Source organism: Bombus bifarius, unplaced genomic scaffold (assembly GCF_011952205.1).
Source record: "Bombus bifarius isolate JDL3187 unplaced genomic scaffold, Bbif_JDL3187 scf7180000008213, whole genome shotgun sequence".
NCBI lineage: Eukaryota > Metazoa > Arthropoda > Insecta > Hymenoptera > Apidae > Bombus > Bombus bifarius.
This window is the reverse complement of record NW_022884516.1, coordinates 2,333,899-2,347,191: the sequence shown is the minus strand read 5'-3', so window position 1 is coordinate 2,347,191 and position 13,293 is coordinate 2,333,899. Positions and strand designations below refer to the sequence as shown.

Sequence of the window (13,293 nt, the reverse complement as noted above, 5' to 3'; positions counted from 1 at the left end):
AGACAACAAATGTGCAAATAAACAGACCGAAAATGTAAATAGACAGACCGCAATGTCATTGGATGTAAAGCACAGTGTTTCAATAATTTTCATATAGTAAACTTCGATGCCATTAGCAGACCCTATATATATATATATATATATATTTCTGACGAAATCGAGCAATTGTAAAGTTATCGGAACGCGCTATTAATAATTCTTCGGAGCAATAACAATTTCACATAATTCCGGAGTTTGTTCAGGTTCTCGGCAAATTGAGAGCGCACCAATGAAAGAATCGATAACTCTTGATCTTGTTTCAATTTTCGTTTTCCAAAACGAAATTCGATGTTTATCACAGTTCGAAAAGTCCGTGCTTTTTTTCCATTTCAGATGGTAACAGCGGACGCAACGAAACGTAGAAACGACATTACCGCGTTTGTATCGCATGTATGACGTCGCGATGCCTAGGTTGTTCTATCGCCGGGAATTAATTGTCCTATGAATCACGCATCGTATCATGCGGGACAGTTTTTATGTGCATGTTTAGCATTGATAACGCCTACCAACCGTACCTGTTCGTTGCATCCCTATCTGCCGCGTGTTATGATGATTTATGTTTATGGTGCCAGCTGCCCTTTGCCCCGTCACTCGGTTCCGTAGTTACTCGTTCGATTCCCGATTCATCGATCGAAATATGTGCCACACCGAGAAAAAGGTAAACCTTCGTGCTTTTCACGAGCTCGTTTTTCGTTCTCTTTTCATACTTGTTCCCATTTCGTGATGAACGACGGGCGAAAATTACGCCGTGATGCCGCGATGAAAATTATTACGTCGGGTAATAAATATGGTTTCTGTGTTTAATTTCTTGAACATGGAATTTGTGCACTCGTTGTTTCACACTGCATCGAAGTCTATTTAACGTAAATATCTTACGGAAGAATTTCCACAATAATTTCGTATTAATTGTAAATCGTATAATCACCGACTGCATAGTATTTATTCGTAATTTTTAACTCTTAATGGCTATCATAGACGAAGTTTCTCATCCTGTGAATTTTCCTTTAACGTTATTGTCCGCAATGCATAATACTATATCGCTATTGTAGGATCTCTGCTACAATTAGTTTATTTACAATAAATGGGTTAAACAGATGTTGGTTAAACAGGAAACGATGGTTATTTAACACGAACTAATCACAATAACGTATTATAATTAAGACAACTAGATAGTTAATTTGCAACTCCCGTCACCACGGATCCAACGCTCTCTCTCTCTCTTTCTCTCTCACGCGGACCACACTCTCTCGACAACGCAATTCGCACTCACTGACTTCTCCATTCACAATCTCAACTCACTGCCCAATTTCTCAATTAACACTGACTGTTAATTCGTCTTTCTCCCTTAGCATCCCTTTGTCTTTTGTCTTAGCCCCACCACGCACGTGTTCCTCAATCGCACGTGGCTAAGATCACGCAGGTCTTTTCCGCGAAACTATTCCATTGAAGGACCTACGATACACTGTTGGGCCTGTTGGCACTTCGGCTTTGTCACGATATTGTTTACAGTTCGCCCGAAATCTCTTAGACCTTTCGTTCACGATACTACGCAATGTTATGACTCGTATTGTTGTGCCTTGGAGTGCCAACATTGTTTTGGTTTGCTACGTTCAAAGGTAAACGAACTCCGGACAAAACATTATCGCCGTTATTTGTAATCGTCAACCGGAGTTACATGTGAACTTTTTGTAATACCACCGATCGATACAAATAGACGAACGTGGTCTCTAGGACGAGTCATTATAGCGAGTCGTACAGTCGAATAACGAGCGTAGAGTCGAACAATAGCATCGAGAGAGCAACGATTACGACCAGCATATACTATTTCTGTACTTGTATTTAAAGTGATTTTAATATAATCGACTATTACAATTTTATCATACGTCTCTTTAATAAAGCAACACGTACGTGATAATTCGCCTCAGTTATCTAGAGTTATCTATTATAGAAAACAATTTTTTAAGTGTTAATTCTCGTTTAATTTGATCGATTCTTTTAATCTCCTAGTTCGCAGCCGACGTTACTATTTAGTTGGAGATGCTCCAAGCATAGTATTCAGAAACATTGTGCAGTGCATAGTAAAGACGACGACATCGATAGGTTGGTAGAAAATCATATTCGAAGAATGCGATTGAAAAGTCGAAACAGGTAGCAACATGGTCTAAATCAGGACGATCGCGGATCGCTAAAGAGACATCACCACGAGAAAAACACCTGGAAACTATTTTCACCGAATCGAATTAGGCGGTCGTGTTCTTCATCGGTAAGCCATCCATTCAACAGTTGCCACATTCGATTTCCAGTCACGTACACCCTCGTTTTTCTCACTTTTCTCTCTTTTTTTTTTTATTTTTTCTCTCTCCATTCTATAGACTCGTATTCCACCGACAGCTTTCATCCCTCGATGGTTTCTGTTCGGTCACTTCCCACTTGGCTGTTGTTTCAGAAACTGACCACTGAATTTATGTAATTCCTCTTTCTCCTTTGAACAAATTCTCTGCTTTGTTACCCGATAATTAATATCAAGTTATCTTTCTGCAGTCTACCAGAAAGCTTAATGCAATATTTGCAAAGCAAAATGTTTATTCTGATATTTAACGTATAAAACTAATCGTACGTTCTTCTTCTCGATAAAGAGACGGAAACAAAAAAGAGAAACTTGAACGCTTCTGAAATTAGAATTACAGTGATTCAACGACAGCTATGTTTTAGCAATTTTACCTCTAGCGAAAACACATCTCTTTTCCTGCGAAAATATAAATCCAAACGTGGAGTTTTCACAAAATACGCTAGAAGAAGAGAAACGGAGCGCTGCAAACCGTTTCTAAAGATCCATCTATCAAACAGCGTTCCCAGCCACACACACAAAATCAGTTCAGTGCCTTCTATTCTCGCAACGAATGACCAGAAAATTTCCCATCCATCAATCGTGAGAGGTAAGAGCTCCCAATCCGTTCAAGACGTTCGCGTTATGTTACACAAGCTTGCTGCCATGCTAGGAATACGTATGATCGTGTTCAATGTAAGTTAATCAGCGAGAAGAGTAGAAAAAGACAGATAGTTAGAAAGAAGAAGAAGCGACACGGTGAATGTCACGAAGCTGCGGATTCTGGATTCGATCGGAAACATCGGATCAGCGCCTCCTGTGCAAAGACAACCAGCGTTCGCTCGGTGCACGATTTCGGTCGCTCGGCAGACAGTCACGTTCGATGAAACGTGCACGGCATCGAGCAGTCTCGGGCGTTGTCGTAACGTCAATAAATTTCAACCGATATAACACGCCGCATCGCAGCACGCCGACACAGATCGTGCAACCAGCTCCTTGCTATCGAGTTGCCAGTTGGCCAGCTGCACGGATTTGGCCCGTGAAATCGAATCGAATCGAATCGAATCGAATCGAATCGAAGCTCGGTGTTTCGCCGACTCAGAATCGCTATTCGCAATTTGTAACCTGCTATCGGACCTGTACGCGCCACCGTCGATGATTTTGAGACGTCGATAAAGAGTCAGAGAAATATATATGCTCGTGTATGATCGAAACTATCGAATTTCGAACTGTGTATTATAAAAAGCGTGAAAGTAAAATCGCGATGTTTGTGAAATTCTTTGTTTCGAATTTGGAAAATGGAGGTAGGAAAGAGTATTGATATTACAAAGCGAGTAACGTTTCCCTGAGAAACTTTGGCAAGTTCTGGGTTTGAGTTTCCGATCTCCTGCGGGACGACTCTTCCAAACCTTACAAGTTTCACCAGTTACCGGGTACTTCGATACTTGTAACTCGATTGATACAGTCTCGCGGTTTCCCCGAGTGGTTTTCGTTAGCATTGACCGCGGAACTTTTCGTTTCGACGTTCGAACACCGAGAAACTGCATTATTCATCGTTTAACGGTATCGAACTGTTCCATCGGAGAATCGAGATGTTCGACTCGGATGGAATTTACATGTATTTTGTTTTTCTTTCTTTAAGAAGCTAATTTACAGGAGGAACAATTAAGGAAGATGCGAGAGACCGTGTTCTTGCGTTGTTCCAACGAGAATAAAAACGAGAAGCGTAGTCTTTTGTTTGGCGGACACAGTACCAGGACGGTGGCGTTTGTTTCGTTCGCTTAATAGACGAGCCTCATTTTCTGGCAAGAACTTTGCTGAATCCTTCTCGGTCAAATAACCATAAATTCCGTGTTTCACGTTTCTTAATAATCCCGGTTTCGAGAGGGTGGAATTATCTAAATGAAATATTCAAGAGGGACCACGGTTACACGTCCGCCGCGGTTATTGTACGTGAAAGCCGGTGACAAGAACGAATGAAGCTCGTTTCCAAGGGCCGCTCTTGTTCCGTTGGCTTAAGTAAAAGGTGGAAAAAACGAGGAAGCGAAAGAGAAAACTTCTCGTATTTTATCAGCCCACTTAACAATCCCCTTCATTCCGCCGCGACAAACTGCCGCGAGGAGCCGCCCTTTGAAGCTACAACTTTAATCAATTTTACCCTCTCTTACTCCATCCTGCTTTTAATCCTGAACGTTCTGCCTCCAAAACAGAGTACTCGATACTCGTCGATGAATTAGGTCCACGTTTGTTTCTAACTCTATCGACAGAGAATATCCTTTGATTTTTTTGCTCGACAAATTTGTTTCGCTGAAGATGATTAGAGAAATGCAAACTTTTTAGCATTTAGCCAACCTTTCGCTTATTTATAATAATTCTTTTGAATAATTTCAGGTTTTAATTTTCCAAACGTACGAAGCAAGCACAGGTCAACGCACCCTAGAACAGGCGATTCTTAATGTCCCAAAAGCCTCTCTTCTTTTTTCTTTCGTTATTCGGATTCGAGCTCACGACGAAAAGTCTGAATTCTTCTGGAGCAGATCGGTCTCCTTTTTCGTTCCTTTCCGTGGCTAATTGGTATGAAAAATAGCGGGAAGAAGAATGCCGGGAATTATTGGAATTGAAAGCTCTGCCGCGCCTCTTAATTACTAGGCCTGCAGCACGCTATTGGCGAATTCAGTCGCGCATTCCGGACCAGTTCCGAGGAAACTAACGAACGTACTTGGCCGACTTTCTCTACACTTTCGCCAAAACTTTCGTCCCGTACATTTCGTTTATTACATTCATTCCTTATCATCATTTTTCTGAACAGTCCTTTTTTTTTTTTTTATCGTGAATTGCTTTGGTCGCGACGTATTCTCATTTCGAAGATGGAAATTTCGTTAACGAGAAATATTGTTTAAGACACGCGTAAAAATTGTACGCAGCGATATTCCTATCGATAAAATTTAATTTTCTAAATAATATTGCAATTTTATTGCTACTGGTTTCTTTGACTCGAATATTTGGAATACACGAATTACACGGTGAATTAACTTTCTTCCTTTTCTTATAAATTTCTTTATTCAGGACAGTTCTTGGTTCAGAAAAGAGAAGGGGGAGGACCGTTTAATTTCAACGACTAATTTCGTTTACTGAACCTTTCATTTAAATCGGTAACTAGGGCTGTTAAACTCGGCTTCACAAAGCTTTACTCGGCTTTACGAAGTCTTTAAACAGCTTTAAGAGACTCGAACTTGGTTATTTCTCCGAGTGCTTATAAAGCGTTCAAACACATTTCTTCGCAGGTTCGATATTAATTAGGAGCAACACAATTACTTTCTATTAATTGGATCTTTAATATTTCGATATTACTCGTGAACTTCTCGATCCAAGTTCTAATTACGAACCGGACGATGTTGTAATTAAAAATAATCACGTTTTCAGATTAATTAGCTTTGATGTTGTTTAAAAGTACCTCATAAGAGGATCTGCAATCTATTTAAGAAGATTTGTAATTATATTGAGATACTCCCAAGTTCAAACGCTTCTCGATTACACAAAACTTTTGTAACACGTCGTATTTTGTAATTAATCGTTCTCAATCGTATCCTTCTACGCCAATTGCAAATGTTTTAATCGATGATTTTAGCACAAAAATGGTACAAGTGTACATTCTTCTAAAAAAATGTGCTAAATGCGAGATGGTGATAGATAAAATTTGATTTTAAGTCAATTTTGTGTTTTGAAGTCTATAATTTCTAAAACCTGTGATTCTTCTATCATAATAAAATTTCCTCCTCGTTGCTCACGTTGATACTTGACTCATCTTGCACAATGATTTTACCAACCGATAACATTAACGAATCGACATGTGACAAATTACAATACAAACGTCACTACGCGACTTATACGCTAATAGTTGTACAGCCAAGTTTTACCTGTACGGTTGAACTCAATGCAAATATCACAAACTCACCTTCAGAATCCGAAGTGTCAGACAGCGGTGGTTCGTTGGCGATGTACTGACGGCCACTCAGCAGGTTGTTCTCGACGATCGGTCGTTTGTCTTCGAGCTGCCTCCTGAAGCCGCGATGATCATCCTGCAACGCGCAAGAAAACGTCCACGTGAGAAGGAGGCATTCACGCCCGAGTTGTTCGTCGCTCGCTCGTACACTCGACGAGGTAAGTAGGCTAATTCGCGAAGCTTTAAACGGCAACGTCGAGAGCAACGGCAGAGCCATCGACGTCGTCTACATTTCGTCGCGTGCATTCGTAATTTCGTTTGACAAGACATCGTCGTGACGGCACGCGTCGCGCTGACGATTCCGCAACGCGAGCGGCTAACGAGGAGACGAAAGAAGAAAAAAGAAGGACGAAGAACAGGAAGAAAATGAGCTGCAACTTTCACGATATCGCGTAGCCTGACGGCTTCTCGTTAACGAGATTATCCTTTGCTCTCGCTTCCGCGAGCCTCGAGAAAATTTAGACACCGAAACACGGTTTTTTGCCGTGCGTTCCCCCGCTCGCTTCTATCTCGTTGGAAACGGCAACCAGCGATTTTTCCCCCACTTCTCGAGCACGGCCTCTTTTCTTTCGTACACTGTTTCCTCCCATCGTCGCCGGACTGGCAACACCGAGAGGGTGTGTCTTTCGAAGAGCACGTGAACGGCTCCTTTCAAACGACTCGGAATAATTTACCTACTTTCGTTGTTGCGACAACTGCAGATCCGCCTACATACACACATACGCACGCACACGCACACAGCGAGATCCTTCAGCTTTCGGAGGGATGATGACGAAACGGTGCGTTATTAGCGCCGATTTAAACCTTCGTGTTCTCGCTGTCTCTCGCGGAATTATTTCGACTGATGCGAAATTGCGGTTACGCGCATCTCCCGACATTTCTTTCGCGAATGTTTCTCCTTCTCGTTTCTGTTTGTATTTACCTTTCACTCCGCGTTTAAACTCGTTTGACTCGCCGTTCCACTAGCAAAGGTATCGTAGGTGTGTAGATTAATCGTTGCCGGGAATGAAATTTCTATATTTTTTTACAAATCTCAAACTCTGGGCAACTCGTTTTTTAATTAGAAAAATATTACCGCCATTTTATACGTCGGTTATTTTAATTTTCTCTATCGTCGCTGTGGAATAAAATTCTTTCTCCCGCGGCTTTAATTCCTCATTTTCGATAAACTCGATAAAATCGTAAATATGGACACGCATATTGGCCGAAAGTATCACGTCCACGTGGAAAGTTATACAGCAACGAGTAATAACGAGCGATCAAGCGGTCCACTTCTTTCGTCTCTGTGCTATTCAAGGAGATTTCTTTTAGCTTCCAATTTCTTGTCTTCGTTTTCTTTCCCGAAATGAATTTTATACATTGTTGTTCAAACGTATTCTACTTGCACGAATCCACCAATCCTACAATATCATAGTGTTTCAACGATTCGAGTCTAAGAACGAATATGCAGAAGCTAAATAGTTGACGAAGGATCTCGCGGCGAAATAAGGTCGATTTGTTAGCAACGAAATCGAGAACAACTAAAGCGTCGTTCGTTTAATTGAGCCACTAGACGTTTTCTAATTGGCCACGCCGAGATAATCGCCTTATCGTATTGGTTATCGGAATGACGGGTTAATTACGCAGGGTGCATCGTAGCGACGTATTCAGCGAGAGAGTAGCAGCACGTTGCATTCAATGTTGAGGGATTTCCATCATTGAAACGAGCATCGTCTATTTCACGAGGTCGTTAAAAAGCGTAATGATCGTTTCGTTCGTCTGTGTGCGCGCATGAATACATGCCTCGTCCTCCCATCTAAATTTATAGATAACGATAGAAAATGGGCCAATTTTATAGCCACTTAAACTTATTTCCACCACTCTAACAATAGAACGTCTGTCAATGTGAACCATCGATTTCGATGAAACTTACGCACTACGTGGATTTTATGTTACAGACTTCTGGCAAGATTAACCGATCTCCGATTAAACAAAGAGATAATTTTGCAATATATATGCACATCCTAGCATTGTACAAAATTCTTACATCGTCCACGTTACTGGTTTTAAAATGGCAACCGAATATACACACTTTTTACGCGTTGCTATTATAAGAAAGATTTTAACGCAGTGGAAAGTAATGTCGCGTATTATGCAACGAGTATCTGATTTAATCAACGGCACGTTATGTGAAAGAATTCGTGTCATCGTCATTCGATGTTCGAAGAACGATGAAAGGAATAAAATCGTATACAACATTGCATGATACTAAAAAATGCTATTGGTATCATAGGAGAATAATATTAAAAAATTATCATCGAAAAGAACTGTTGCTAAAATACAAATTTTGGATCTTACTTTGGATCAATCCATTGCGACCTTTTAAATGTAATGCTCGCTATGACCTACTAGTAGAACGAGAGAAACACCAAGTATTTTTATATTCATCTCTCAAGGTAAAATATTTCCATTTGTTAAATGGTGCAAGACTTTTACGAAACGCTGTATTAAAGAGACGGACGTTAAAAACGTCGTGGCGCATCTCGGAACACGCTTCCCGCGGCACGTGAAACTTTCCCAGACGCACGATTAATTCTCGATAATTCGAGAAATATCGGTAATTAAAGAAACTCGGATTTGCCAGGATGGCCTGGAGAAATGGCGGCTCTTTGGCGCGTTCGCGATCGATACGCTCGTTGAAATCAATTCCGAGCTGCGATAATCGTCGTTTCGTGGCCCGATAATCGTTCCCCGTCGCGGCTATTCCTTTTTGCCAGTCGTGTGTTCGATCGATTTCGCGTTAAGCAGCGCGATTCTGAGCCGGATCGTTACGTCCGAACAACGACGATCCGTTTACGACGAAACCGCGTTTTACGTATGCGCCATTCGAGGCGAGTCGTCGCCGATTTCACGCACGAATACGGTACGATAAAACAAGCCGCCGATATGTTGCGTGCCACACACAGCTATCGATTCCACGTTCCTCGATCGTCTAATGAATTCTATTCACGAACACGTATACCAACGCGTGACATTTTCAGCCGATTTGATACTTCGACACGCGTGTTATTCGTCGTTTCAGCTATTTTCAGATACGAACTGGATATTTGGTAGCAATGGAATATCGAAGAATCTTATTTGGATGGATTTTAGGGAATTAATCGCTGAGTGTAAGTGCTGATTAATTCATGCCGCATAATGTATAGTGTATTATACGTCGTACTCAATGAATAGTATAGTGTATGATGAATTCTGGATAGTACACAATGCATAGTGCACGGTACATTATTCAGGATTCACGACGCGAAGTGCATAGTGCAAGATATATTGTACAGGGAACCAGATACTAGGTTCTGAGTGTAGATTTTAGAGCGAATGGGTTCAAAGTACAGGATGATGGCCACCGATGTGTGACTGTGCACAGTACACCCTTAACTATTTCAAATTTCACTTAGTTGTGAATAAATATATATTCTCAAAAACGTATGTAATCATAGTATCATAGAGAGGACTGAGAATCGTGCTTTTACACGTCAGTATATCGCTATTTCTACTAAAACAGCGTGCTCTGCGTTCTATAAACCATATTGCAATGAAAACGAGGTATCTGTGAGGCCACAGTCTTACATAAAGCCGTGGCGCCAGGTGACGCCTCATAATTTCCATAAATTATTGCGTCGCGTCGTTCGTTTATGCGCAATTATTTGTGTGCGAATTAGAACGACATCCGCGAAGCCATATCACGGAAATTCCGGCATTACGTTGCCCACTGTATTGTTAAACTACTATCCGGTAACGGAGAGTTCTCGTTCTATTTACTCCTGGCACGGTCATTAGTCGGCTGCATTTGCGTCTCCCTTGGGTCTTCTCGCGGTAGCGTTAGTTTGCGACTTAAAATTACGCGTTGCTGCCCGTGAAATACTCGAGTCTCGCGAAACTCGACGATTTTCGACAGTTCGACGCATCTTGCAAGCATTAAGCCGATTTCTGAAGATCGAAAAAAAAAAAAAAATGGTACGCTGGAAATCGAAATCGACTGAAACTGAAATCGATGAACGAAACGAGTACTTCGATTCTACTCGCAAACAGCCTGACAAACAATTACACCCGAGCGCGGCACACAATGAAATTTCCTCGTTTCACAGCGCAACAACTGCTGGAGTGGCATTTTGGTATTTCGAACGTCGCACGGTGTGTACAGATAGTGCACGCGTGGCAGCTGTATATCGCTGCGTCGATAATGACGTCGATCGGCGTTGAAGACATTTAAAAAAGAGCATTTGGACCAACGAGTCTACGAACGATGCTTTAAACGACGATATTTAAAATATCTCAACGATATGATAACAAAGCGACTTTAAATTTAGAATTATTTGATCTTTGAAATACGAAATACGAGATTTGCGAAAACTTGCAAATTTGAAGCTTAAAATACGATATTCCTAACTTTAAGTCTTTAACTCTCGCTATACGAAGATACATAGTCCTGTGTACCGATCTTTTTTGAATTTCATGCATAGCAAATGCGACATCGGTGTATCGCGTATCCCTGAAACTCGCTTATTGTTTGTACCACCAGTATGCTGCGATCTTTTTCCTCTAACCCTCCGTTTGTCGTCCCTATGTACAGACCGAACTAACCGATATTCGCGTGGAATACATTACGCTTTGAAATCGTTCGGATGACGGTTGAGAACGTTGGTGTTCACATGCATAGAATTCTTTGTTACGTGGCTACTGTTTTAACGATACCTTATGCTGGTACGCTTATGAAAGGTCTCTCTATTGATGTTACGTATCCCTCGAAAAAAAAAAGAAAAACACGAAGAGTAAAAAGATGATAAAAAATCCGATGATTTAAATTACATCACGTTTGATCGTCGAGGTAGCAAGTTACGAGGGAAAACCTATGGAGATAATCATTTGCAGGCTAATATCGCCGGATCCAGCTGCTTGCAAGCCTCGTGCAACAACCGTATCTTCCCCGCATCAATCTCAAAATACACGCTCATCAATCAGTAGCATCGTGGGATCCCTCATCTCGATTCCAACGGTTGAAATTGCCCCCGGAAACCAGCCTGTTAAACGATCCATCGCGACTTACTTTATCGCCTACGGTAATTAGCAGTCACCCGTTCGCGGCTTTCAATCGATACTGTCTCGGGGATCGAGCTTATTTATTCGCCCCCGTAATCGACCTCGACGACCGACCTCGTTAAACCCGGATATTCAACGGATTGAAAACGCCCGCCACGCGTTCCACGAGTCTCGAAACTCTTGTTCCCGATTAATATCCGGCCGATTAGGGCTTCGGCTCGCGATAAGTAGGGGCGCAGGTGTCGTCCGTCGATGACTGTTCGTGAGCGGGATCGCGGTACATGCACCTTATCATCCCTGTACACTCGCAGCTCGGTAACATGCACGTTCTAATCTGGATTAGTCCGAGCTAGTCCGTCTTTGTGCGCGGAAACTGGGCCGCCGGGGGTGGTTCGTGCTCTCGCCATCTCCTCCTCCTCCTCCTCCACGTCCGAACCCCTTACGGTCGACGACGCGTGCCCCCTTGCTTGTCGGTGTCCACGCACACAGCGTCACCCTAATTGCGTCATTTTCGTGTAATCCAGTCCATTCCAGTAGGTTACGGGGCACGTTTCAAGGTACACGAGCCTATTTGCCTCGACAAGATCGCTTCCGGCTCAAGATGGGCTTCCGGCTCAAGGTGGATTTCAAGGTATACTTGGATACTATATATTAATACTTTGAAACCCGCCGGGAATATCTCGATCTTGATACAGCTCACAGGTACTGACCGAGTTATGTTTTAATCGGAATTCGTTTTTTATCAGAAACGAAACAAGGTAGGAGATTCTTAAGGGATACGTCATATCTAAGGGGTTCGGCAATCCGAACTTTAAATTTATTGCTTTTGTAATCAGTAGGACTTGATTTGAGTAGCGAGTTTCAGATTTTCGTTATTGCAGGTCATTAAAATGATAATGCGGATACTTGTCATTATTGTCCAGATAAATCGTGATTAGAATTTATAGAAATTGTAGAAACTGTTGATAACAATCATCTGTGTGTATATTTTGGTATACGATACGTAACGTTAACCAAGAAAAATGATATAAATGTAAGATTCTTAAGATTGGAACTGACGCTACGAAACTCGTACGATATGGTCCATAATAATCCCAAGTTTCTCGATGATAATTTAGGCACAAGGGACAGTTCCGTAATATGAAAGAGTAACAATTGTAAAATACTTACTTCTTGCTTCTGCAACGCGGCCACGTCTCCACAGACAGGTCCCAAACCAGTAAGTTCGGTGTCTTTTCTGATCACCCATTCGATGAGTTCACGCAAAGACAATAGAAGAGCGTTCCAGTGTTCCGTATTGCTTTCTAATCGATTTCTGCAACAACAACGAGGAGAGAAACGTTACAATTGCGACGCATAAAAATGTCTGGATATTAAAACCGAAACTTCCAATGTGAAAAACACAGTGAATCCCGCAGGGAGGTGTCCATCAGGGCTGAAGTCGCGTAGGCTGTGCGTAACTAATGCACCAGCTGCGAGAACGACGCGGAGGAAGCACATGTCTGGCCGTAAATACTGATAAGGTGTGAGTAGAGACGCGTCACAGGGTAAAGAAGTATTTATTCTCCGGAGAAAGTGAAAGAAAGCGAGAAAATGAAAGAGGTCGGTGATGAATGGGAAGGAGAGGGACGTCTGCGTGGGTGGAGCGCAAGAAAAGCGGTGCTTGATGGGAGGGGAAGATATTCAAGGTGAACTATGAAACCGAAAACAGGCAGAACAATGAACGAAAAGAAGAAACGAAGAAAATTGTGAAAACGTCGCCCGAGAAAGGAAACCTAAGAACAATAGGAAGAACGCAATTAAACGTAACGCACAAAGCGGGATAAAATAAACGAACGCTCAAAAGACA

General features: G+C 41.9%; 1 protein-coding gene across 9 annotated transcripts in view; it reads right to left on the bottom strand.

The window, feature by feature from the left end:
• The window catches only part of LOC117210891 (dystrophin, isoforms A/C/F/G/H), a 441,996-nt gene that overhangs the window by 65,136 nt on the left and 363,567 nt on the right, over window positions 1–13,293 (bottom strand). For all 9 annotated transcript variants that reach the window (XM_033454312.1, XM_033454311.1, XM_033454305.1 and 6 more), the window contains 2 exons: window positions 12,615–12,759; window positions 6,321–6,444 (listed from right to left, as the gene is read on the bottom strand). In XM_033454312.1, the coding sequence (XP_033310203.1) occupies window positions 6,321–6,444; window positions 12,615–12,759 (269 nt within the window). The remainder of the gene's footprint in view (window positions 1–6,320; window positions 6,445–12,614; window positions 12,760–13,293) is intronic.